Source organism: Lepisma saccharinum, chromosome 6, assembly GCF_977018435.1.
Source record: "Lepisma saccharinum chromosome 6, izLepSacc3.1, whole genome shotgun sequence".
NCBI classification, from domain to species: Eukaryota; Metazoa; Arthropoda; class Insecta; order Zygentoma; family Lepismatidae; genus Lepisma; species Lepisma saccharinum.
Genome location: NC_139234.1, coordinates 17,004,108 through 17,031,263, shown reverse-complemented (window position 1 = coordinate 17,031,263; position 27,156 = coordinate 17,004,108). Strand labels below are relative to the sequence as shown.

At 36.1% G+C, this 27,156-nt stretch overlaps 1 protein-coding gene across 1 annotated transcript; it reads left to right on the top strand.

Moving 5' to 3' along the window:
- Positions 1-281: 281 nt before the first annotated feature.
- Positions 282-27,156, top strand: LOC145988598 (ankyrin repeat domain-containing protein 13D). The gene is made up of 13 exons (XM_083123589.1): positions 282-658; positions 6,249-6,384; positions 8,565-8,689; positions 11,656-11,701; positions 12,433-12,576; positions 13,164-13,344; positions 13,997-14,222; positions 14,725-14,850; positions 15,066-15,216; positions 15,878-16,039; positions 16,948-17,048; positions 21,646-21,734; positions 26,097-27,156. Exons 1-13 carry the CDS (start codon positions 539-541, stop codon positions 26,296-26,298), a joined length of 1,809 nt encoding a protein of 602 aa, XP_082979715.1. The 5' UTR covers positions 282-538; the 3' UTR covers positions 26,299-27,156.

The following is a 27,156-nucleotide window of genomic DNA, read 5'->3' as shown; positions in this document are numbered from 1 at the left end:
GTCCCTTTTTTAGCTGTACAATTACGTGACGTAAATAAACTAAACTCCTGCATAATTTGTGTGCAAGACTCGCAAGTTGCTAAATAAATAAAGGTGTAATCTTATGTTTGAATTGTAAATTAAATAGAGAACGAAACTGAGGCATTACATTTTCGATGTACATGTATATATGTCATACGAATAGCTTTGTAAGATAAGACATTGAAAATTTTGCATTCCTGCGGAGTTAAATTTCCTGTCATAAAAGATGATGAGTACAGCGCCTTGAACGATGAGCTAAGAAAAAAACAATGTTGCGCGCTGACGCCATATCGTGGTTCGCACGAAGGTGCGGAAAGTGTTCGTGATAAAAACGAGCAAAAAAATGTGTTTTGGTTATTTTGTCGTGACTGGAAGTTTGTATAATTTGTAAAACACAGACATGGATTTCAAGATGATAGTTCAAGAAATACTCTGTGTGGAATTATCCTTAATTTGTTTTGTATTAAAAATAAGAACATAGGGCTAGTTAATATTTATATGATACGTGTATGTGTATATGTATATATTTGTATATAAAATGAGTGCATTAGAACAAATAGAAAGGGATTATCCCTTGCACTTACTAGTATGGAACAACGATTACAGAGAACTTGACAAGCTACTTGCAAGAGACCTGGTAAGTTGGATAACTGTATATTCTTATTTCGTCACTTAAATTATTGAAATTAAAAAAAATTTCCAAATGTAATTAACAAACACTTTTATCAATTAATTACTACTTAAATTAATCCATGGAAATTAATCGATATACCTAGTTGAGATATGTAGGAATGAACCCAATTGGTGGACAAACTTTATTTGCTTTTAGAAAATCGTCACTGACACCGATACTCTGTTATTCATCATAACTTAACTTATGTGTAGCATGCAATTATCTCTTTTATTCTTGAGGAAACTGGTGTTAGTGGATGGTGAAGGAAGCCTGTTATGTAGTTTGCTTGGTTTTAAACTGCAACCTTATGTGATTTGTGCAGGGTGTTAAGCCTGAAAGTATACCATTATTTGATGGTGTACTTTCCGGCTTAACACACCTAGAATGCCAGCAACGTATATGTGTACAAGAACTAAAAATACGTCGTGGTACTACTTCCGTATAGTCAAAACACCTATAACTCATTAATTTCGTCCTTTTTAAGATTGCTACTGACTTATTCTGCATTGTGGAACATTCTATAAGGTGTAATTATGAATTTCTCACGAAAATAATTTCAATAACATTCTATAAGGTGTAATTATAAAATTCTCACGAAAATAATTTCAATTTTTCATATTACGAGTAATTATTGTTGTTCGTTTTCTTCACTTGTGTGAGGCACAATATGGCGCGAGCATTCTGGATCATCGCACGTCGTGCTTGTTTTTTGTCGAGCGATGCAGTGTTTCCAACCTTCTAAACCAAAAAATGCCTACTTCCGTATTATTAATTTTCTATTTTTTCCCGGGTAGCCCCACAGATCATTCACGGGAAGAAAATGCCTACTTGCATGTTATTAATTTTCTATTTTTTCCCGGGTAGCCCCACAAACCATTCACGGATAGCCCCACGAACCATTCACGGGAAGGTTAGGTTAGACAAGCAAGCATAGCTAAAATTTGGGGTCACGTCATCTTCTTGAAAAAAACACGGGGTGGTTGGAAACAGTAAGAGGGGGTTACGTCATCAAGCGCACGGAACATCCGGTTCGTGCATAGAAGCAATGGAAATTGCGATATTTTCATACATAAAAACATGAATTATCGCTACAAAGGATGAAACGATAACAGAAAATACATTTGGGAACTTCAACAATCCTACAGAAAGTGATTTGCGTAAGTAGTTTCTTCTGTAAAAATGAAGAAATCCATTTTGACTAAACAGAAGTGTTACCTAAATCTTAGCATTAAACAAATTTGGATATTTCTACATACTATTTTTGCTAGTCCCAAAGTCAAGAAGTTCATTATCATCCATGGCCATAGATTGAGATGAAATTTTGGTACACTAATTTCACCTTGATTCTTGATATTGTCAATAAAAATGTTTGTGCGTTATTTGATATTCCACTAAAATTCATACTGTAATGTTTTATGCTCATTTTAATTAGAAAAATGACTTGTTCAACACCATATTAGTAGTAAATAGTAGATGGTACATGTATAACTCAATCCTTTAGTTCTCATTTACTGCAAAGAATGGTTGTCTAAAAATCTGCTGGTATTCAAATATCATTCCTTCATATTTTCTCAGAAATAGCAAAGTCGAATGTTCTCTTGATGGTTCCTAAAGTTCTTGTTGACTAATCATCATGGAATTGTTTGTTAATTATCTTACTTCATTCATTTGCTGTTATGCATTTTGTTGGATTATGGAATAAGGTCAACTTCCCTCTGAATGAAAATAAATATATATTCCTGTGAGCCCAAGTTCCATTTGTTTAATTCCGAACTAATCATAGATTTTTTAACATGGTTCGATTTCTATTTATGTGTCGATCGGTCACGGGTGAGCGCCATGCTCACTTTAAATTTTAATGAAGTGCCATTTTAACAGTATTTAAAATATTGGCCTGTGGTGCTCTCTAGCTTCCAACATCACATCCTTCCACAATCCTTTCAATTATTTCAAATACTCTATAAAACTTTTGGAAAGTCATTAAATGTTCGGAATCATTACCTTTCTTTGCTTGCAATGCTGGTTGAGTTAGACAGTTAGATTCAAGCTTCCTTCGTAATTGATTTATACCTACCTTGGCCTAGATCCCAATTGTGCAATTCCCATGTCACCATGATACAGACATTTTTTCACATTAATCAATAGAACAGTTTCTGTCCTGCTATTATTTCCTTACGTGAGTAGGTTAGGCAGATCCAGTTTAGCACTCTTAGCTTTAGAATTAGGCTCCTACATGCTTACAGCATTACTGTTTATAAATTTTAAGCGGTTAAGAAAGTTAAGTGCAAAATTTTAATAATTTGTGAGCATTGTTACTTGCACAACCTATTTTCTCGTAATATAATTCCTTGCAAATTATTATTATGTGCCCTGAATTCACAAGAAGTTTCTCCAAACTTCAAACTTACTTCTGTAGTGATTTTCAGTATTTTCAATGTGTTCTACACCCACCAGTACAACTTGCACAAGAATAATTATACAGTCAACCTTAACCCAGTGATTATGTCATCAGGGTGTGCTAATACTTTCTGTTGTGAATTGATGGTAATCCATGAAATGCAACAACATTTTATTTAAAGTCAAGATGTCATGAAAACCATAACATTTGGAACATACAAATGTGTGTAACTGCATCTGTACATGTTCTGCTAGAATCTTTTTATAGATACAATGATAAATTTTTGTTACAGAAAGAGAGACAAAGATCACAGTTCCGATTGTGTAATGATTTTAGGAGAAGTAGGAAGTCACTTAGAATACTGGAAATGGGTGTGGAACTAAGTGTGAAGTTTTGAGAAAGTATTCTTTTTTATGCATAGTTTAAAGTACATAAAATATCATTTTATTTGATATTTTGTTATGAAAAGTAGGTTGAATGAGCAACTGTGCCCATAAAGCAACCTAAACAATCTTCATCTACTAAAGAAATATTATTATTAGTAACTGCATTTTTTGTCATTTCATCATAAAAGGATTGTAATGCTAAGAGCCCCCAAACTTGATCCACCTAACCTTCTAGCATATAAGAATATAGAAGCTAAAGTATATACCTGTAGAAGGAAAATGTGCTATGGATGGCTGCAGTAGTCTGTATCCAAGATGACAGCAAACAAATGGCTGCTCCCTGGAAACATCTATATATGATGGATCACATCATGTAGAAAATGTGTGTGAATAATAATATCGAAATGAACCAGTGTCGTGGCGTGACTTTTTCAAAAGTGTTACCGGCCATGAGACGTTATCATCCCCCCCGCTCTGCCCCCTCCCCAAAAAAGAAAGATCTAGATTTTTGTTTATTTTCTTCTTTTTGTTACAATCCGCTCAATGATTTAGCCACAATCACTCCTAGAAAGAACTACCACTCATGAGAGAGTTGCCGCGAAAATCCAGTGAATAGTAGTCGAGCGTTGTCAACCATCTCTGTTTCTTTGCAAAGAAGTGAAAAGGGGAAGAAGAACCACACATTTCTCGTGTCAGTTTGATGTTTGTGCAGTGAGCAGAGGACAGAATTCTTCTCCTCCAGAGGTGGAAGGGAAGTACAGATGTACGTACTAATGTTGCCAACTTAGTTCTTTGGAGCAAGGTTTTTCCAAATCATGGATCGCAAGTACTTATCTTTTCGTCTATTACGTAAACGGTCTCAGTTGTAGTTAAATCCAGCTTTGGCTCTGCAGTCTAGCTCTTGTTGCTTCAGAGAAATGGTATCCCCGTTTTAGGCGGGATTTAGCTCTTTTCTATGTGACAACACTTGCTGATACGGTAGACTGGACTGGCAACTGGACCCCTAAACAGGCATATGAATAATCCCCTAGTACAGTCTTTCCCTGCTCTTCCCTTGCATTGGGGCCCATATCTTTCCTCATTACCTCTTGACGGTAGCAGAACGGCCTTCCTCTTCACTTTTGTCGGCTGCAGAAAAAAATATCCTCTGCAATATATACTCGAATGCAACGCTGTTGGTTAACGTATTTAACAATGTTGTTATTTTAAAACTTTTTAATTTCTTTACATTTTGCTGTTTGCGGTAACACCGGTTACATTATGGAATGAACATAGTTGGAACTTGGTCCGACACTCAAACATTTCAGTGCAGAATGATTGTATAGCAGACCTCAGTAAGTGGATTATATGCAAATTGTACGCTGACACTCCTGTTTTCATTCATTTTTCTCTACATCCACCATGTTTTCATGGAATTCATTTGCACTGATGAGAATGTCAATTGTGTCATTTGTCACTTTTGTTTCATTATGGAAACCTTGGAGTGCACAACACAATATAAATTAACATGATGATGATCGATAAACAATTTGCCATATATTGTTTGTTCATTCCACTGTGCAAGATCTAAAAACTGCATGCACTATATAATCAAATAGAATAATATATGAACTCACTCCTTTCTCTAGTATGTTCATTGAATAAGAATATACAAAAATATTACTATCTCTGGTGGCAATACTAAAGATAAAAAAGTAAATGTTTGTCCCATTATCTATTTGAATGTTCATTGTTACCATCAAGGGTAGAAAAAACTATATATAAAATATTCAAAATAGAAATGAAAGGGGTGAAATTTGTTTTATTTTCTTCGTCCTGAGACTAATCTTGGCAATGAGAATGAATGGTGATTAGATGAAATTGTTGAATAGACACTCACAAAGGAACAACTGTGTCCATGCCAGGTTTCAGTGGCAAAATCATGAGTCCAGAACTCGATTCACTTGGCCACCTTGGAGGCAAGGGCAGTTATTGTATGCGCCATAGTATGCTGACAGAAAATGATGGCTAAACTTCCAATAGTTGTATGCTAATCTTGTCATTATTCAGGAACCTGTTCTACATCATATGAATTCGCTACATGGTTAAATGCATACACTAAAAAGGCATAAGGAATACTGTGCATTATTATTGCAGAACAGTTTCCATATGCATGTTTCATGGTGATGTTCGCTTATGCTCTGCAGAATTAAATTGAATTTTCTCTGTATATTCTATAGCTTTTGTGTGAAAACAACATTCCCCTTACAAAATGATGATGTGCATAGCTAGGTAAGCCATTTTAGATGGCTATAGTATAACAATTCCTCCTTTGCATGCATATGCTGCTTTTTAAGGCCCCAACAAATACATTTTTAGCAGCAAGTGTGATAACCACTGCAACCAACTTTTTTCTTTCCTGAGAATTAGAACTGACAGATTCATATTCAGAAAACTTCAGACATTGATAAACATTTGTTTCTAAATTTTCAAAAACATAAGATGAGCAACAAACCTACCCCTTCTTTCCCCATAGTTCATGTAAACAATTCATTCAAAAATTAGGTTCAAGAACAGATTAAGGGTTTCCGTAATTTCACAAAGGTAATGTCATTGCCTTGTAATTAAGGGGGTCCGGGGTTCAATTCCCATTGGAGGCACAGTTCACAGTGGCTCACATCCTACTTCAAACCGTAGGTCCAGTCCCAATGTATCTATCTGAGCATAAAGTTGAATTAAAACAAGAGCAAAGGAAGACTTTTCTGCATATTAAATATGTTTTCTTTTGCAGCACGAAAAGGAATCCAGGGATACGAGGGGAAGAACTCCTCTGATGCTTGCAGTCACCCTGGGCCATTTGGAGTCAGCACGTGTTCTTCTGCAGCATGGAACCAATGTCAACACTGAGAATAAGGATGGTTGGACTGGTGAGGATTGATTTATTTCGTAGTTTCATGTGATATAATTTTGGTTAATGTGATATGTTCCTTCTTGATTTACCTTTGTGTAAATTTTTATGTGTATTCTTAACAGGATGTCTGGGAAATTAATAACATGATATGCATTTTATGAATATATAATGAAACTTGTATAAATTGGAAAACAAAGATATTGTCTAGAAGCAGGTGGGGGGATTTGGAATGTGAACTTTTCAGAATGAGAAATGTCTAGGAAACTTGAAATTATCAAATTTGCCCGTGAGATTTGTTTTTGAACTAGCGGTTTATGCTCGTCTGGCATGGTCACTGTTGGTCAAAAGCTTACCACACAAGCATTTCCAATGGTTTCATTTCATGAGCACATCAAATTTCCCAAGCATTGGAAAAATTGTTTCCCTAGAGTCTGGATGAATCTTTTTTGCAACTGATCCTGGGACCAAGTTTTGGAATCCCGCACTTGTTTAGTTATTCATTTTAAGCTTTTGAGGTTACTTGTTCTACTTTGTCATGCTGTTGTGCAAGAGACATTGTCACCCCCACCTCCCAACAGCACTTTGAGGACTAAGGCCTGCAAAGTGGCTTTTGATTAGGTGATGCATGGTCATCACATAAAAACCCATCGCTGCTGTTTCCTGGCTATGTAACTACTATCATTTTCAAAGTAACATCCCTGAGTGTCTTCACAATGCTATGCCTAGACCTAAAGGCCTCCCCGATGGTGCAGTGGTAGCTTCGTCACCTTGTTATCATCAAGGGGTACCAGTTTCGATACCCGGTGGACGCGCATAGTGGTTTGGATCCCACTTTAAACTGTACGTCCAGTCCTGATTAGCCTTACTGTGGCCTTAAAACACCAAATCAATCAATCAATCTAGGCCTAAATTTTAGCGCTCCTATTGGGAATTGAGTACCAAATCATATTTAGGTGTAAATTTCAGATTAGGCACTTGGCAACTAAGCTACTCACATGAAACTTGGAGCCGTGACATATGTATTTATTTCTTGACTGATATGTAAAATATAGTTGTCGCGTTCATTGGTTCCCCAGGCGGCTGCCTTTGGAATCGTACCCTGCCTGCCCCTCTTCTAATGAGCTAAGACCTCCTTAGCAAGACCACCCCAACAAAGCTCCAGGCAATGCGTTGTTGCCATGCTTTAAGAGGGCGGCGGGGGGAAGTCGACGCGCTGCACTCAAAGCATGTGACATAAATAAATAAATCGACACAGATAATTAATTATGGTGTTTCATTATTTCTGTGACCCGAAAATACATCATAATAATCATCTGATTCGTCCAATCTTGCATAGCATTTTATAACGTTTAATGAGAATTTAATGTGGACCAAGTCTCGTCCAAGTAAATGAGTTTGCAACCTTCTGAACGCAGCTCCTGTAGTCTCCGTAGAATCTCCAAGTAACAATTCTTGCCGATTCCATTATTACATTCTTTTTCCTTAAGCGACCAAACCGAAAACCAAGTTTTTGTTATTAGTTCTCGAAGCGTTGTTTCTTCATAAGGGAAGTCCGACACACTTTTTAAAAGTTGCAATAGTTCACTCACTGTCGGTGACTGTCCTTTACTATAGAACTTGTAAATTTCGCGTCTAATGAAATCACAAGTAAACTCGTCCACTTTGTTAAATTTTCTCTTTTTATTTCCAGGCTTCTTTGGTGACTGGACCTCTCCGAATCATTTCGCACGGTTTTTCTGTCTAACTTTAATATTTTGGCTGTCTCTGCAATGGCTCCTTTTCCTAGCTTTTTCTTTTCGACATATTCGTGCACATTACACACAAATAACTGACTTTGTTTGTTCAACGTTTTGGTTTTGGATACTTTTCTGTTCGGTGCTCTGGAAGTGTTTGGTTGAGGATTATCTTGGTTCGTTGAAAGATCTGGAACTTCGGTTGTGTCCCACGGTCGCCACATGTCGATACAAACTCTGTTTTCCCGTAATATTTCTAAGATATAACAATAAACTAGATAAAAAAAATGACTTTGTACTATTTGACAAATCACTAAACTTTTATTGTTTTTTATTAAGGTGCATGTACAGCATATGGGCACAATTTGGGATTTTTTACGTGGTATTTTATCATTTTTAATTGCATGTTTGACAATATATGAAGCCTCGGTGCAGTGATAAATTTATTTTTACTTTTGTGCAGTGGTGCAGGAAGCTGTGGCCACAAGCGATCCAGAAATGCTGCAACTGGTGCTGGAGAGAAGAGACTACCAGAGGTACTCCAGCCGAGTGGGGGGCATTCCGGGCCTTCTCCAGAAATTGAAAGAGGTAACATTGCTGTGCTATGGGAAGATCTGGTGATGTTTGTGTCTAGAAATGAGACAGTAACCCATTTTCTTACAAACTTTCATCACTGACATTTTCCCTGGAATCAGATTTACGGTCATGTGCACACAGGAGATGAATTGGCAAACAGCGATCTCTTGAAGGGATTTGTTGGTCAGTGTTTCCAACAGAGTATCCGTCAGTGATAATTGTAAGATATAAGCCATAAACCACCTGGCCCATGCTTTTTTAATGAAGCAAGCCATTGTTCGAGGTGATATGTCACACAAAGAAGAAAATTGCCATGGCATCCACTCTTGCCTGCATAGACAGACAGACCAGGGTTATGGTTTAACCTTTTCATACCATCTGCTGACTCTGCCAATTTGTTATCTCCTAGGTACACATGGCTGGACACTTTCCACAATTCTGAATAGAGATAAGAGTGCTGTGTGTATTGACACCAAAGTTTGATTTACCAAGTAAAATATCTATTCTTACACCACATATTTGAACATTATGTTTGCATGTGTACACCTAAGGAAATTCAGGGAAACTGAAGTAACTACATTTCTTGCAATGCCATGTCATCATCTTCCTTTTCCCTTTGTGTTACACTAAACACACTTCTTTGCCAGATTTTTCTTCTTGAAGATGAGATATGCATGGGGATATGTGCCCAGTTTATTGCTTGCAGAAGGCCTTCCTCTGGTGTGCAGAGGTAAACAAACACCTGCACAAAGCTAGAAAACAGATCTGGAGAAATAAACTAAAGACTAGCTCCAAGGGAAAGCAGTGTGAGCCTGGGATATATTGTGTACCGTCTGTGGGTAGTATTAAGAATAGAGGCAAAAATAGCAATCCATGATGCGAGGGACAAACTGGTTTGATTCATTTGTGCATAAAGATGAAAATAGTGAAATGTTTCGATCAGGAGTCAATTGATATTGTTAAATTGGTTTGAGGGTAAAATTGACAATAATTTTACTAATCTGTTATTTCTCTTGTAATTGAGTACACAATTCTTGAATTTTGTGATTGTTTTTATTAATATAAAATTATAAATTATTGATTGGCCAGTATGAATTTTTTGCCGATAATGATTAAGTGACTGCTGTACAATGAGGAATAGTGAGTCTAACAATGAAAGATCACTTGATCTTACAGTATTTATAAATTTCAAATCACAATATTTATTGTCTCTTTGAAACTGCACTTTATACCCAACTGGACTCCTTATTAGCCCATCTGCTTAGGTAGTCGTCTAATCGACGACCTGTCTGGACGTTCGCTTGCTGTACCTAGTCGTCGAATCGACGGGTTCCCGATTTTCATCACGTAGTTTCTTTTTCATTCAATAGATGGCAGAGGTTGTATGATCTTTCGAATCTATGATGTGTACGTTTGTTCTGCTAAGTTTTTCATACCATTTCAAGTGTGTTTTGTTCAGTAATTTCTCATGTAAACAAACCTTCATTTGTTACGTTTTGCAAACACGTTGTGTAAGAATGTTGTAGAAGATTCTGTGATTGAAAAGTTGCTTTTCGATAGCGATGAAGAGGAAAATATGGATTTTGGAAGTGGAGATGAACACGGGGGTTCATTTTGTGTTAGTGAAATTGAAGAATGTAGTGAAATGGGGAAGAGGTGGCTGTGGCAGGAAAAAAATAAAAGGTTGAAGAATGGAAATGGAATGCAAAGATGTGTGTGATCAAAATTATTAGGTGAGTTTCTAATTATCTTTCAAGTAAACTGCATATGTGCATACTTATTACTATACTTCCACTTCAATATATAAAATTTTCACGTAAATTGCTTAGATAGTTTTCACAATATTTGACATCTTGTCTTGCTGTGCAACCTTCACGGGAGATAGCTAAATTTAAATGGTATTTCATGGCAAAAAATTTGGCATTTAAATGGTATGCAGATGGGTTAGATAGTGGCATACAAGTATCAGATATGCAATAGGAAATACATTTGTCACTCAAAACATGCAGCAAAGGACAGAATTAAAGACTATTTAAGGTACATGTAAGAAAATGAAACACCAGATTTTTCTGAACAGTTCTTATGTGGAAGAAAGAGAAAACTGAAAAAAAGGGGGGACATTAAGGAAGGTGCCAGAATAGTTAAAAAACTTAATTGACAATGAGTGTTGAAATGTAATTTATTCTTTAGTATCCACAATATGTCACATGTACAACAAAGAAAAAATTGGGAGAATGTCTGACAACACCGAATCTTCCATTATGTGTTGACTCCCGGATATCAGTCATGAGATTTGCTTGTGCTACAAACCAATATAATCTTCCTCCTCGTACCGCCCACTCGTGTATTTTTAACTCCACTATATACTTGACTGCCACTGGCGAAATACTGGAACTTTTAAATTTTTATTTTATTTATGGTGCATTACCTCTCTGAGAGTTAAGGTGATCAAAACCACCTTATATTAATTGTGTTTGAATCCATAAAAATAATAACAAAATTGTAGAATTTTGCACTAAATTACAGGCTATTTATAAATATTTAGGATCAGTAAATGTTAAGAACATAAGACCTGGCAACTGTTTGATTATGTGTTTTGTTAAAAAGGAACTTGTAACCATCATGGAACTGATTCAACAAACTAAGTAATCCACAATACAAGTTTTTTCTTCCAACTCTTTCTTGTCTGATAGAAAACAATGCACTGTTCATACTAAATAGTGAATAATAATTAATACGTATTCATTTTTCTGTCCATTATACAGTGTCTTGTTTATTAATTGACCTCAGGAAAACAATCGGTGTGCAGTTCATAATATTAAATATTAAATGATAAATAATATTCGTTTACCTGTACATTATATTTGTCGTGTTTATTAATTAATTAACTTTTGCATTGTATGCTCTTTGAATACATGAAATTCTACTTATTTAAATTCATTACTTGTCACTATTTATGTATTTGTATTTAATTACAGGCCCCTGATTTCTATGTGGAAATGAAGTGGGAATTTACAAGTTGGGGTAAGTGTAACATTGACATCATGTTTACTAATGTTTACTTTGCAAATAAAAGCTTCTATTAAATATATATGTATTGTCTGAGCAAACAATGGTATATTGCCACTTCATTGACCAAGTACTGCCAACTCATAATCTCATCACAGAAGATTAAAGGTTTGAGTCCAGGCCTGGGCAGGAGTGTTCCCTGGTGAGTTACCCTACATCAATTACATTTATTACCATTCATGCTTAGCATTGTGATTAGCCAAAGGTGACAAAAATGGCACTAAGAAAAAAAAGGATTCACAATGTGCCTCCACCAGAGATCAAATCTGAGATTCCTTGATCACAAGGCAACAGTAATCTACAATGCCATTGGAGAGAGAGGGTGATCATGACTGAACCTACATTTTAAAGTGAGTTTTTGCCTTCAGTCCATTTTACATACAGTGTGTCAAATTTGGGCTGGACCTACAGTTTACAGTGGGTCCGAGTTTTGAACTTGGTACCCCTTGATTATAAAGCAAGGATGTCCCAACTACACCATTGGGGAGGTGTAGTTTACTATATTGATGAGGGGTTGAAATTAGAGTGCCTTGCCAAATAGTCTTGACTTACACACATATTATTTTTTCTTGCAGAATTGCATACTCAACTTTAAAGCATATTATCCAATAAAGGAGTATTTATGTGTACATGTCACAGCAGCTTGAGAATTGTTTCCGGTGTCTAATGTGAGTTTCTTCTTGCAGTCCCATTGGTGTCCAGGATGTGCCCCAGTGACACATACAAAGTATACAAGCAGGGGTCTAATGTGAGGATAGACACGACTCTCCTGGGATTTGACCAGACCAGCTGGCAGAGAGGAAGCAGAAGCTACATATTCAAGGGGCAGCGTGAGTAACATATTCTCTCTTGACAGGAATACCATGTGAATAAATAGGAAGGGGAGTGGGTCATTGCAAGTGAGATCATGCAACATCATGTAACAAAGATTCCTCATCACCACCTCAAATTTGAATGAAATTGGTGTACGGTATCTTTAAACAAATATAAAAAAAACATATTTTTCATTTGTTGAATATTGACTCTAGTTTCAAATTTACAGCCTTTTAAAATTTGATGACTTATTTTTCTTACAGAATGGCGTACTCACCTTTATACTTTTATGAGCAATTGTTAATATAAAATTTTGAAATTTAATAAAGTTTCCAAATATCACATGTAAAAATTAAATTAAATGCCTTCAAATTGAAAAAGTGTTTTCAAACATTGGACCACTATTTTTTTTTCTATTACTTCTTTACAAACACTCTCTCTCCTTCCCTGCCTCCGCTAAAGCTCTATTCAAGCCACTAAAGAGAATATTTTGGTGAACTGCAGAAGTTTCTCTTCTATACTTTCGAAATATAACTACATAAACTGGAATTATTCTTGGAATTTGTTTCAATGCTGAATCCAATATGGCTTACTTCTGTTTCAGACGACACAGCTGTGATGATGGAGGTGGACCATGACTCACAGCAGGTGTACGTGGAGCAGATGCACATGGTCGCTGCTGAGGATTTACAGTTCCTACAACCAACCGAAGATGCCGTCTCCTCAAGATTGACAACGCCCATTGTCACTACATATGTAGATACAGAAAAGATTAGCTTTGAAAGGTTAGATATTCCTCAGTGTCTGCATAAACTTAAAAGTATTGTTTGAGTATGTTATAAGTAGATATGAAATTTGTCCAGGATATTTACAAGTTTTATTTTCCTGTAGTTTACGGTTATTACAAGCATAAGAAAACAGTTTTTTCTTTGTAACATCCATTATATAACAGATTCTTTTTGTTTAAAAATTACAAACCATTGTTATAACTGTATCTTTAGTCAAAATGAAAATAAATGTCTGATGAAAGGAGCGTGTGTTCTCCTGAAACGTCACAAAGAAAAAACTGTTTTCTTATGCTTGTAATAACCGTAAACTACAGGAAAATAATTCTATCATGCAAGCAATGCGTACATACAAGAAAAACTATTTACAAGTTGATTGATTGAATTAAAATTGTTGGGTGTGCTGGGACACGTGGCCATTGCAATATTTACAAGTATTTGGGTCAAAAGCAGGATAAATAGATTTTGCATTATGGGAAGAATTTTCTTGAAATATGGAACAAGTTCCAGTGAACTAGAAAAATTTTGATGCTTCTTATTCAATGTTATTTTTCTTATGGTATCTTAAGCAATTGGGACATAACACCCTCCTCCCCTCCTCTTCTGGGTAAACCCCACTTGTAGTTAGTGTTTTTACATTTATTTATTTCAGAAACAAGTCAGGTCTCTGGGGATGGAGGTCAGACAAGTCAGAAGCCGTGAATGGTCATGAGTGCAAAGTGTTCGGAGCGACGAACGTTGCTCTCGTGACCAAAACTCGGACAGAGCATCTGACGGAGATGGACAAGATGAGAGTGAAGACGCCAAAGACTCCTCTCCAGTCGTTCCTCGGGATTGCGGAGGTGGAGGAGAAGGATGCTGCTCCTGAAAATAACAGTGTATGTTGCTTTGTGTTACTTTCTTTTGCATTGTGTATTCAACATTTTGCAAGGGGAGTTTTGTTGAGTTTCTAGCCTTTACTATACATATTTAACATGTAGATACATATATTTTATGGATGAGAAACACAAGTAATTTTTTTACTTACTTTACTGGTATTTCCAGCACCTATTCATTTTTATCAGAATAGTTGAACAAACATTTTTCATCAGATGATTGATTTAAATGACAAGTCTAATTTTTGTCTGCAAAGAATAAGGGAAAAGAATAGAAGCCTACCTGTTTCAACCAAAAATCATATTTAATATCCTTCTCAACTCGGATGAAGATTGTGTTTGAGAAAGAAACAACAGTGTTAATTCTAGTTAGATGCTAGCACCAAAAAATATTAGAAATGTCTTAAGCTCTATGTTCTGTGTGTCCCTTGAGAACAAGTGTGCGCTAAACATACAAGAGTGGATGATTTCTCTCACCATCACTAATGTTCCTCTTTCCTTTCAGGAGGAGACATTTAGCATTGGCAATCCGTGTCATATTACTCCAGAAGAATATTTTAGTGACATTGACCTCATGGGGAGGGATATTGGGAGACCCAAAGTGATTAACACTAAAGTACAGAAGTTCAAAGTAAGTAAAGTTTTTATGTCTTACATAAATATATAATAATTCTGTGTCATGTCTGTTATGATTAATTTATTTGCGTATCAATTTCAGCAACCTCACAAGTATTTAATTGTATCTGAGTTCCTTCTTAGACTAAATTAAACTTTAACTCGGTTAATTTTCATAAGTATTGATGACTTTGCATATAGCATTGATAATGTGTGTTGCGTATATTGCAGGCGACCCTATGGCTGTGCGAGAACTACCCTTTGAGCCTGCAGGAGCAGATAATGCCCATCGTGGACCTCATGGCCATCTCCAGCTCCCACTTCGCAAAGCTCAAGGACTTCATTCAGATGCAGCTTCCGGCTGGGTTCCCAGTTAAGATTGGTAAGTGGGGTTAAGTATAGTGAACCCTAAATTCACCAAACATCTATGAAGAGCTTAAAACTGTTCCCATTACAAAACCTAAAATTTTAACTGTTTTGTTTTTGGTGTACATTCGTTTTCTACCCCATTTGCCAGAAAGAAGGTGAAAATGATGAAATAGGTCCTAACATATTTAAAAAGAAAGTGTTGTTCTCCAACAGAAAATATAACTCCCAGTGGCAGCTGTGAATCTGTACTGCATGGCTGCATATGTACAGGATGAAAAATTGCCATTTTTGAAGGCTTGTGGCATTGAAATAAGGTCTCAAGAAAAGTTATTGTTCTTGATGTCTTCTACACTCTGTGAAAGTTTGTCCATGCTTTACTGCAAAACACTATGTTTAGTCCATGTGTGTGTGTTTGGGGTGGGAGTGGGGTGACCTCCAGCTCTATCCTAGCAGAATAACATAGTGTCGAGATCAATATCATCCTAAATAGAGCTAGAGGTTTTTTTTTCCATTGCCCGCCCACACTTCCTGCTCATATATGTAATAAACTGAGGTGCAGACCTACCCAATTTACGTCACTTCCAGCACCATGCTTATCCACCTCTAAGGCACTTCTATTCATCTAATCTTGTATCCAAATTGATGTCTTACATGGCCTTGGAATTTCGTTCCAGAGATCCCACTCTTCCACGTCTTGAATGCTAGGATCACGTTTGGCAATATATTCGGACTTGACGAGGAGATACCCGGAGTGACCAGGCTGAAAGAGCAGGAGAGAATAACATGCATTGTTGATGACAGTTGCTTCGTGCCTCCTGCCATGTATGTGAAATTAGGTAAGTCATTAACAAATTCATCTTCTGATTGGTTTAGTGCAGACCTCTGCCCTGGCCTATCTCAGTCTGGGATGTTTATTATATTTATACCTGAATAAACTAAAACCTGTTTTTAAGATAGTACTGTTTAGAATTTTGCTGAAAGGGGAAACAGAAGTATTGAGAAATATGGCAACTTTGCAAATTCCAAAAGGGTGAAAGTAGTGGTTATGATTAATTCTCTGTTGTTGCTTGAGTTGACTGGTCAGTGAAACATTTGTCGAGTACAAGCGAGTTACATAATGAAATTTAAGTTTCAGTTTGTGCACTGTGCTCTTTGGTTATACCTGTAGTTTCTGCCATTTTACTGCTAGGAGTTACAAAATTAGTAGTGTTAATTGGTAAAAATATATATAGATGAATTAAAATTAAGTTCCACCTACTTATCTCAAATATAAGTCACACCCTTTACTTTGCCCAATTCTGAGTTAAAAAGTAAATACATAAATATGATACTTTTCAGCATCTTTTTGGCATGTTTTCAATTCTTTGTTCCATATACATGGGCATCTGGAAAGGGGAGAAAGATAAGGACAAACACCCTCCTACCTGGAAAATGAATACCATATATTTCACACATGTAATTTCATTACAGTCATAGTTCTTTGCATTAATTATTCTAAGAGACTTATATTAACAGATAAGACTGGTACAAGGTTGTTACAGGAGTTCATGTACTTCATATTGAAGTAATATTTTTTGTAGAAGCAGAACCATTTTGTTTAATCCCATGCCAAAAATTCTGTGGAAGCACATATGAGAACTGATGCTCTATTGTATTGCTTTAACCTACCGTAACAAAAACTTTGGTATAATTGTTGCCTGAAAGATCTTATTTTATTTTTTACAATTAATTAATTTATTTCCAGGTGCTGAGGTCCGTAAACAGTTCAGTGTGGAGGAGGAAGATGATCTCTTGCAGTTTGCCATTCAGCAGAGCTTAATCGAAGCTGGGAGTGAGAAAGATGAGGTACAGCTTTTGTATAGGTATTGGAATTGGGACCACCAATAGAGACTGTGTATAGAGTGTTGGTTTTTTTTTTTGCATATTTGTGTAATTTATACAAAACACAAGCCAGAATGCATTCTGACGTGAAGTAATACTGGGACCAGTGTATTAATAGTGGAGTAAACTAAGTGAACTCTCGATTCTATGACCTTGGAAATAACGACCCTCTCGAAGTAACGTGAAAAATTTGGAAAAAAGTTGAAAAATTTAAGGAAATCGGCCGAAAAATAAGTTTTTTGCACTCGTTTTATTCGCACTGATTCCCTTCACGAGTGTTCTACCGCTCGCAAGTGGGTCTGATCTAAAAATAGACACCACCACACCAAGCTTGAGTGTTATCCAATAGCACTTGACCTCTACCCTCCCCTCTCCCAAGCGTGCCAATGTTAACCTGCACCCGACGGCTGCTACCCAACACGCTAGGCTTGTTTTGCCATTGTGATTTCGCTTGCTCTTGGATACGCGCGAGAAGAGAAGATCGAATGTGCTTGGATGTTATTTTAAATCGACCTTGACTTGTTTCCTTGTCCTAAGAGCTGCTGACAACTGAAAAAGGTGAAGGGGGAACCAACTTGAGAAATTAGAGATAAGATCGCAGGAATGTTCCAAAATACAGATGCCTGGAAGTCTGTCCAGCTCTGACCTACATTCAGCAGGTCCCCGTGAGTGAGCAATTCTTGACCTTGTAGCCGACAACTTCCAGTAACCACTTTCATTCAAAACGCGTTATTTGTTCCCTGTTACACTTTATAAAAGAACTGTTCGAGATAATCAAAGCCACATAGGCCAACTAAAGATCGTCAACCCGTTTAATGATTTGTCATCCAAGCTTCCGCAAAAGTTTACTTCGATCTTACATGCATCATAACTCCCGTTTCCCACTTCATACGCTTTCCTAACTGTGCCGATGTAAAATTTGCAAAAAAAAAGTGTTCCGTTGGCTGAGTGACTTCTCTCTTTTTTTCCTCTCAGCAAACATGTAGGGGGAAGAGGGGGCAGTGATGACGATTGTTTCAGCCACGATTTTCTTGCTCGTGTGTGCACACTAGGTGATTTCAGGCAAGGACCACCCTTCCTTTCCTTTCACGTCTAAAATGGAGCAACCAGTTCTGGATACATTCTTAAAAACGAACAAAAACCATAGGACAATTAAAAAAAAAACTGGTGTGCACGGCAATGTGATAATTGCAGAATTCAGGGCCTATTTTTTCTTTTAATGCTATGTACTGTATAGGAAATATTGCCCGTATTATTGTCTGTTGCATAGTAAAACGTAAAGCAAGGGTCAGACTGCTGATAAAAGTTCCGTCTTGGACAGTTGCGTTATCTTAAAATGTTGAGGATTTTCTCTTCGACCACATGTTGCTCGAACTTCCAGCCGGTCTCTCCTTGTTTTACGCTGCAGATGGCGCCAGTATTTTGTCTAGCGTCTGCAAAAAATAACAGCAATGACTCATCCAGCACGAAACAAAAAGTCATTGTTTTGAATCTCGCAAAGCTGTTTTGATTTGAAGATAACAAAATTCGATCTCCAGAAAGAAAAACAAGAGTTTAAACAACTTCATGTTCTGCACCTTCTGATAAGCAAAACTGTAAATTTTATTTTGCATCTGACAAGAATAAACTTCCTCAACACTCGGAGCGTGCTGGAAGGATATGCACACAATATAATCACCACCTTTCCCCAGAACCATTCATGTGGGAGAAAAAAAAAGTGCTCAATGTAGGAATGGACGCTGTGTCCGATTTAAAGAAACATTATTCAAGTGGAAAATGTTTGGAGGAGCAGATGTTTGACATCGAGAATACTCCTAAATCCAAGATTAAATCGTTGATTAACGTGAGAGTAAATAACGATCTCCCATTTTGATATCTAAAAATGCGCAGGTTTCATAAAGCTTGTTTTGAGTTCATTTTATGCTGATGGGCTAATTGGGACTAATATAGTTTAAATTGAAATCCAATGCCAAGCCCGAATGATTATCGACTGCGACGCTGTTTAATGACGTGTCCTAGACGCATTGGGTGAAAACAGATCGGTAGTTGCGTGTTTCCTTTTGCACGCTGGATTACAAGTCGAGGAAGGAGTTTGGACTGCTCCCTTGAATGGGGGAGGGGATTGTCTATGAAGTTGGTTGAAGCAAAGAAAACGTGACTTTTTTTTACAATGTATTTTACACAGCTGAACCAGAAGGAAATGTACAGCCCCGCCTTTTTTTTTTGTGGTCCTAGAAAGGTTCTGTTGTTTCTCCCGAGAAATCTTATCTTACCCGTTAATCTTGTAACAGACAATGCTCCAGTAGACCCCTATAAAATCCAACATTCATTCTGCCCGATTATCTCCAGACTTTTGCTGGCGCCAGTCTGACTGGTGTCAAGATTCTTCGAGTTTCGCTTGCAGTAAACAAGAGATTGTTTTCCTTTCCGTAGGTCTCGGTGCAAACAGGTTTCTCATGAACTAGAATTGTAAGAATTTTGTGGAAGAGCAACAACTGTGCACAATTAAAAGAAAATAACATGATTTAAAATCCTTTTTTGTGAAAACGTTTTCATGTTCTATTTTCCTTCTCACAACACGCATCATAACAGGTTGTATAACTACCAGGATAAATTGTGCTACCGTCTCCTAGGCATCTTTGTGTCCGTTTGAGCTCCGTTTAAGCTGAAAATTGGTGCAAATTCCGATAACGACCCCTTTGAAATAACGACCCTTTTCCCGGGAACTGTGAAAGGTTGTTGTTTCGAGAGTTGACTGTACTTTGATGGGGTTAAATCTGATAAGCTCCATAAGAAGTAAATAAAACTATTTTGAAAAGGTTTTGTTTACAGCGCCTAGAATAACGTAGTGTGGAAAACGGCATGGTTCTGCCCTCTCTCGCTGGTTCCACTCAAAAATGATCCGCTAGAGGCGCTGGTGTTGACCCCGGTGCTTGGTGTTCGACTGCTTATAATGGAAGTAAATGGGGTTTTTGCTGCAACGTCTGATTCTTTTCCTTGTAACATTTCTTTGTATCAGAAAATTGTTGTGATATTTGGTACAGTAGTCGCGAAAATATTAAGGAATATTATGAACCGTCGATCATGACCTGTCCTTGAGTTTTTTATTAACAATACGGAAGATAACATAGGTATGGATTGTAACACGTAACATGACAATTGCTGCGAGAATTAATATTGTGTATGCATTATCCTGAAAGGTTCATTAATATTGTCATTGTCACAAATATTATTTTTATGGAAATTCACACAGACAATACTCGTTTATTTTTCAAAGATTGTTTTACATCCACTCGCGTGTTGTCCAACTTACCGCCCAAAAACTCGCAAGCGTGAAATATGACGCTTTTCGTTTCCCGCTTACTGGAAAAATGTAAACAACGCATTGGTTGAGTTATATTTTCACCATGTCTGGAAACTGTCGCCACTGTTTTGTGCCTGGTTGTCTAGTGGATATCGTTCAAGTAAAGAAAAGGGTATTTGTATATTTAGTGTTCCCAAACAAAAAGATAAATTAGCCGAGTGGGATCGTGCAATTCCCAGAGCTGACAAGGAACTCTATGACACAGCTGGTGTTTGTGAATTGCATTTCGATGAACAATACATTATCAGAGATTATGTTCACGTAATAAATGGTAAGGAGGTAAGGTTGCTAAGGGGGAGGATATTATTAAAGGATGCAGTGCCTACGAAGTTTCCAAATCTGCCAAATTATTTCACAAAAACTGTTCCTGGAAAGAGAAAATGCAGAGAAATGTGTGGATCAAGTGCAAAAAAGCCAAAGAACAGTTTGACATTTAATGAAAGTTTGTCCATTCCCTCGCTTAAAGAAAACCTCACGGTACCCACAGAATTTTGGGGAAGGCATGTATGTAATCGGCTATTTGAACTCCATGGAATATGAAATTAAATTCTTTCGAATATCTGCATTTCGGGAAAATGACTTCATAATATGTACGCCACGAAACATTTTTTCTCCTTCATGACACTATTTCAATTTTATTAGTATACAAAAATAAACTTATGTACACAATCCAACGTTTGACGTCCAGCCTCACATGCGATATGTTGATGCTCGTGTTGCATTGCACATAAAACGTATTTATGTTACTTTTCTGTGTAAGTTAATGCCATTTCGTGACTGCAAATCACTCCACAAATATAACTGTTTCCATCAATTCACTTACCGCCTATAGAGAAACAAATCTACACAATATATTCCAAAAACTAACTAAGCTGCATTACTTTCATAACAAAATTAGCACCTGGGTCGATCGCACTGCCAACGCACTACTTGTCATCGTCTCGGGTAACAAGTTTCTTGGGTCGTTTTCCACACTACGTTATTCAAGGCGCTGTAGTTTTGTTTCTTTTTGCTGGCCTTGTACATATTAAGTAACTAAAGCAATGTTGTTTGAAACAGTATTTTTTGCCTACTGTTTTCAACTTTTGATTGACTGGATAATGTTTCACAGAAGTGTCCAAATGTACAAAAAAAAAACAAAAAAACTTTACCATAACTAATGTGACATGTGTATGAAATATATTTTTTGTTATTCAGGTTGACATCTGGGAAGCTCTTCGAGCCCAGCGCCCTTCAAGGCCCAGCACCCCAAATATGCAGGCTGAGGAGGAGAGACAGCTGCAAAGGTAAACAGTTGTGCCATGGAGATTTTGCTTTCGCTTCTCTTCTTACAACTTTGTTTCAGATTATCATGAAAGTATATGTTAATTATGTACACTTTATATATATGTATAATGTTTACAGATAATTTAGTATTCAGAAAGTAGTAATTATATGTTTTCGATGGTCTGTTGTATGGAGTGAATCCATTGCACACATCATTAATTTTCTTACTTCCAGTTAATTGCTCTCCTTGATGCCCAACTTGCTAGTTTTGGTAGCATGTGCTACTTAATTAAGTTTTGTTCCTAAGAGAAGTTTCAGACCAAAGTAACGAGCAACAGGTGACACTTATCACTTGGAAACAACCTTGACAAGTAAATGCAACCCTTCTGCACATGTTGCTTGCATGTCTGTCAGACTGGGCTATTTTCTCAATAGCGTACATTGTGTTGTCTGAGTTTGGAGATGGCATTGAATGCTTTTTAAAGTCTGAAGTGGAAAGTGTGTATTCTTGTACAAATTGCTAGTCACTTCAATCTGAAAGCTGCCTTAGATGCTGGCATGGCATGGGTATGTACTGTGGGAGAACGTATTTAATATGTAACTTTGGAAGATATTTCAGTTTGCATAGTGTTCCAAAGATATATACATGTAGTTCAAAGTGTGGCATGAATCAGTAAGACTGAGGATTTATGTGCATTAAAAGTATGCAAAATATAAATGAACATGATAAACTATTACACATATACAATTTTACCATTATCTCACAGATTATAAAAGAAAAGTAAAAAGTGCTAAGCAAGACACCCCGTGCAGATTTATCTATTTTTCTTTTTTTGTTATGAAGATTTTACCCCCAAATAATACAATTTCCCAACATTTATCTGTGCAGACTAATGTGTAGGCTGAGAAAGGTCTCTAGCACTATGAGATGCAACAGGAGAGAGAGTTTGATGTTGGAAGCATTAGATATAGTACTTTTAATTCTGATTGGAAATAATGTGACTAAACAGTATTGCTTTCTCCTACAAAAGATGACTTGCCACCGATGGCACAGCAGTTCCCTTTCTATCTGTCAACAGTGAGGATGCCAGAAGGGCACTCTTCCCTCCAGTTGGAAAGATTGCCCTTCTGTCACCCTCTCACCCCCTATCCTCAACAGACAAGAAAATAGTTTAAATGAACTTTTTACTGCAAATATTACATATTATATTACATATAATTTAAGAAACCCCCGTACAAAAATTTCCACAGTTCATGTAAATTTATGAGAATTTTTAATCAGAATATTTATATAATTCACTATATATGTATATTTATAAACGGCATATTTTTGACAAGTGGCATTTCACAAACTTATTTGCATCATCAGACACAATGTAGTTGGAAGGGAAACACCTGTTTATATATTTTCCTGACTAATGCAAGATAGTGAAATCTAGTAATAAAAATATTTTATGTGTAAGCATAGAAATGGCGAAAGTGTGATCAAGTATTCTGTTACAATAAGTAATTGGCCATTGTGGAACAGATTTGACAAACTATGTAATATCCAATGCAGTGTTTTTCAACTAATTCCTTTAGTTCTAATGATGCAGCATGTTAAAAATAATCATTGTGTTGTTCATAAATATATAATAGTTTATAATGTATTTTCCTGCACAGGGCGTAAGACAGTTTATTGTGTCAATTTATAAATATGTTAATATTTCTTTCAAGAAAATGTTAAACTGACTTGGTAATGCACGGAACAGTGAAGGTTGAATTACTGCTAACTTAGTAGTTGCAATGCAAGGTCTTGAGTTGTCTTCGTCTGGGTATTGGCAAGTTTTTAAGTAGTAATATTTAATCCCAGTTAAGCACTAATTTGAGCTGCATATTGTTCTAGTTAGAAACTTTTATATGTGATATGAATTTTAGTAAATTTAGGCTAAATTAGCAGGTTAATAAATTAATTATTTTAATTATTAATATTGTAAAATATATATAAGTACAGCTCAGTATATATACTGCTGGACAAAGAAAACCGGACACCTTAATATTTGACATTGGCAGATCATGTAGTACCATATGCACCATTCATAGTCCCGGACTTTGTTTATGCATTCGTACTTAATTCAGTTTCTGCAACATTTAGTTAGCCTTCGAATCAGAATTTATGCATTTTCACAAAAAAATGCAAGTGTCTGGTTTATTTCGTCCAGCAGTGTATATCAACTGATGGAAGTCTGTAGTTTATTATACCTAGGAAATATTTTACTGTATTATTTTCATCTATAATATTTATGAAATTGTGTATTGAATATACGTAAATATTATGTATTTGAATGTGCTCTCTGTATTTAAGTATCGTATGCATTATTACTATTATTATTATTTACTGAATTATTGTGGTACTATATTTCAGTATAGGTACCTCTTTATCTATGCAAATTGTTCATATTTTATATTATATGATAAGACCTCAGTTATACTTTAGTGAATATATTTATTAAAATTAGAATTTAGCTAATCTAATTATGAATCAATACTAATATCAATATTCTTAGTGTTTGCTGCTAATTTAACATTTAATTATTCTGAATAGACAAGTAATTAATTGATTTATGATAATAACGATGTTTAATATTAAATCTTGCATTGCAGCTTTATTGTGTTAATTTACTAATGTTTTTGCTCTGCTACATTTACTATGGAAATTGTCACTATATTAAACAAGTGAAAAAGTATAACTACGATTTTGTTCCACATTACACAGTTGACTGTTCAGTGATAGGTATTGACTTTAATGATGGATTGTTTATATCAGAGTAAACTAGATCTTTCTGTACACTGACTCTTTTTTGTTGTATGTGTAGTAGTTTCTGAGTAATTAATAGATGTTGATTAATTTGATCCAGGAAAACATAAAAGCTAAGCAAGCGTAGGAGCTTATGTAGAATGAAATTAATGCCAGAATACCCTTTCAGTCCACCAAGTTTCACATGTGTATCTTTACTAATTTTTGAGGTGTCAATAAGTCAAAGTGAGGTTAATTATTCACAGTCAGATGTTGGTCTTGCATAAGCAGGCAGGCAGACCAGTCAATCATTTACATCACATTTAACTAGTAGTTACATTGATTTGATAAAACAGTTGAGTGTATTATCAAAACAGGTTAGTTCATATTATTAGTGATATACAACATTGCTAGCAGTAACTTGAGTAAATTTGTGTCTTAATTCACCTTACATTGTAGAAGCTTGTTTTATTTTAGTGTGCATGCCAGACTATTATTATTATTAACATGAAGACTGCACTCAGAGTGGGGCTCCAATGTAACTGATTAGATAATGTTCATGTCTTTTTTTTGTGCAAGTGGTCCTAGGTTATAACCCTGAAGGAAACCCCAATATTTAAGTGCTGAACTCAGCATCATGAGGACAATTGGGCTCTACTGGAAGAGAAGGCTCTGATCTAAATAGCCAGAAAAAAGTGATGATGGGATTGATGATACATCACCCAATAAAAAGCCACTTGGCAGGCCTTGGCTCTCGATTGGCTGTTAAGGCACAGAGCCGAGGACTTTTTTTTTATTATTTTATTTTTGTATTTTTAGGATTCATCTTATGAAAGGTATAAAGGTTTTAATATTACAATGTTAAGAGGGAATGCCAACTACGAAGGCATTCTGGCAAATCATGCAAAAGTCCAATAGTGGTTGAGCCCTGTTGTTAATTCTCCTTCCTTGTTTATTGCTGGCAAGGGGGGAAAATATATACCCCCCCAGAGACCAGATTTCATCCCTTCCTGTGACATTCAGTTTCATTACAGCATTCTCATTCTAGACTCGCATGGCAGAGTGCTCAAGTGCCTTCCCAGTGTGTGTTCCATATAATGAACTAAAGTGCTTGTTCTAAAAGTTAATCAGCAAGATTAAGTCTCTGAAAATCGTCGAAAGCAACCAGTCAATTATCAAACTTCAAAAACTATGGGAATATTTTATTCAGATTTGTCTTCCTCAATCCATATATTGATTTAGGAGTCATATGAGAGCCAAATACTCCCAAGCATCTTTTTTTATGCTGGGTGATGTGGTGTCATTGCATCAAGCCCCGTCATCTTTGTTATCTAGTTTTCAAGGCCAAAGTCAACTACTACTTCTTTTCAAGGAGCTCTGCAATTGTCTTCACTATTCTGTGGCAAAATCGTAAGTTTTTTTTTGGAACACCTATTTGGGATCAAACCCAGGACCACACAATAAATATGACATTGTAGGAGCTCGCTTTTGTGTCTGACAATTTTTTTACCCGAGTGCAGTTTTCATTAATAGTTCCAATATGAATGTGCCTGCTAGATTTAAGCCTTTACTATACCCTGCTTATAACATGTTACCTCCCCCCTAGGGCAATCCAGGCCAGCCTTGCTTGTTACCATGGTAATATCTATAGTCCGCTCGACCAAGATGCTTCGGACACGGGAATTGACCCTGACTTGCAAATGGCTCTCGTTCTGTCGGAGAGGGAGCAGCAAGAGGAAAACAGGAAAAGACGTGAGGAAGAAGAAATGTTGGAGAGAGTGTTGCAGCTTTCTCTGCAAGAGAAATGATTAACGTGTGTTCACTGCAAGTTCCAGAACTCTACAGTCATCAACCGGCAAAAAAAAAAAGTCATGCTTTTATCAAAAAGCACTTTCTGCTATGGCATGGTTTGATTCAAACTGTGAGACAGGAAACTTGGACTCGATAAGGATACGTTCATTCGCTTAACAGGTGCTTACCTACTTTCATCACTAAATACTCAGTAGACTGCGAAGAAAGTTTTTTAAAAAGGTGTTTGGTTAATTTTACTACAAATACTTTTCAAATCCTTGTCAACAAAATATGTATATTTGGCTTCATATTTATATCTTGGTAATTTATTCCAAAGGTGTCAATGTATAACTCTGCCAACAATAAACTTATTTTGTTAGATGTTCTACTCAGGAACTATTATTGTTGTACAGAATTGTTGACCAATGAGAGCTATTGCAATACAATAATAATAATTCTGAAGAGCATAATGGTGTTCAAATCATTTTTTTGTACTGCAAATACTTTCCCGGTGCTTTTCTGGCTTTGTAACCTTATTATAGCATTTTTCCAAATATCCTTCGAAGATTTATGCATGAATAAAGTGTATAATGACAAGAATTATTAAATTGTTACTTCATTTTTGTTGGTTAGGTTTCAAGTTTTCTCCTAATAAAATATTACATGCTGCAATAAATATTTTACTTCAATTATAGTAGTGAAATAGAGTTGTTTTCTTTCTGAAATATGAAACTGTAACAAGGAAATGTAAAATATATTGAAGCAAATAATACAATCTCGGTGCTTTTTGTATGATGAAGAGAAGCTCTGATAATTTGTAAAAAAACAAAAGATGATTTATGATAATCTGAAAATATATATATTTAAAATTTTCA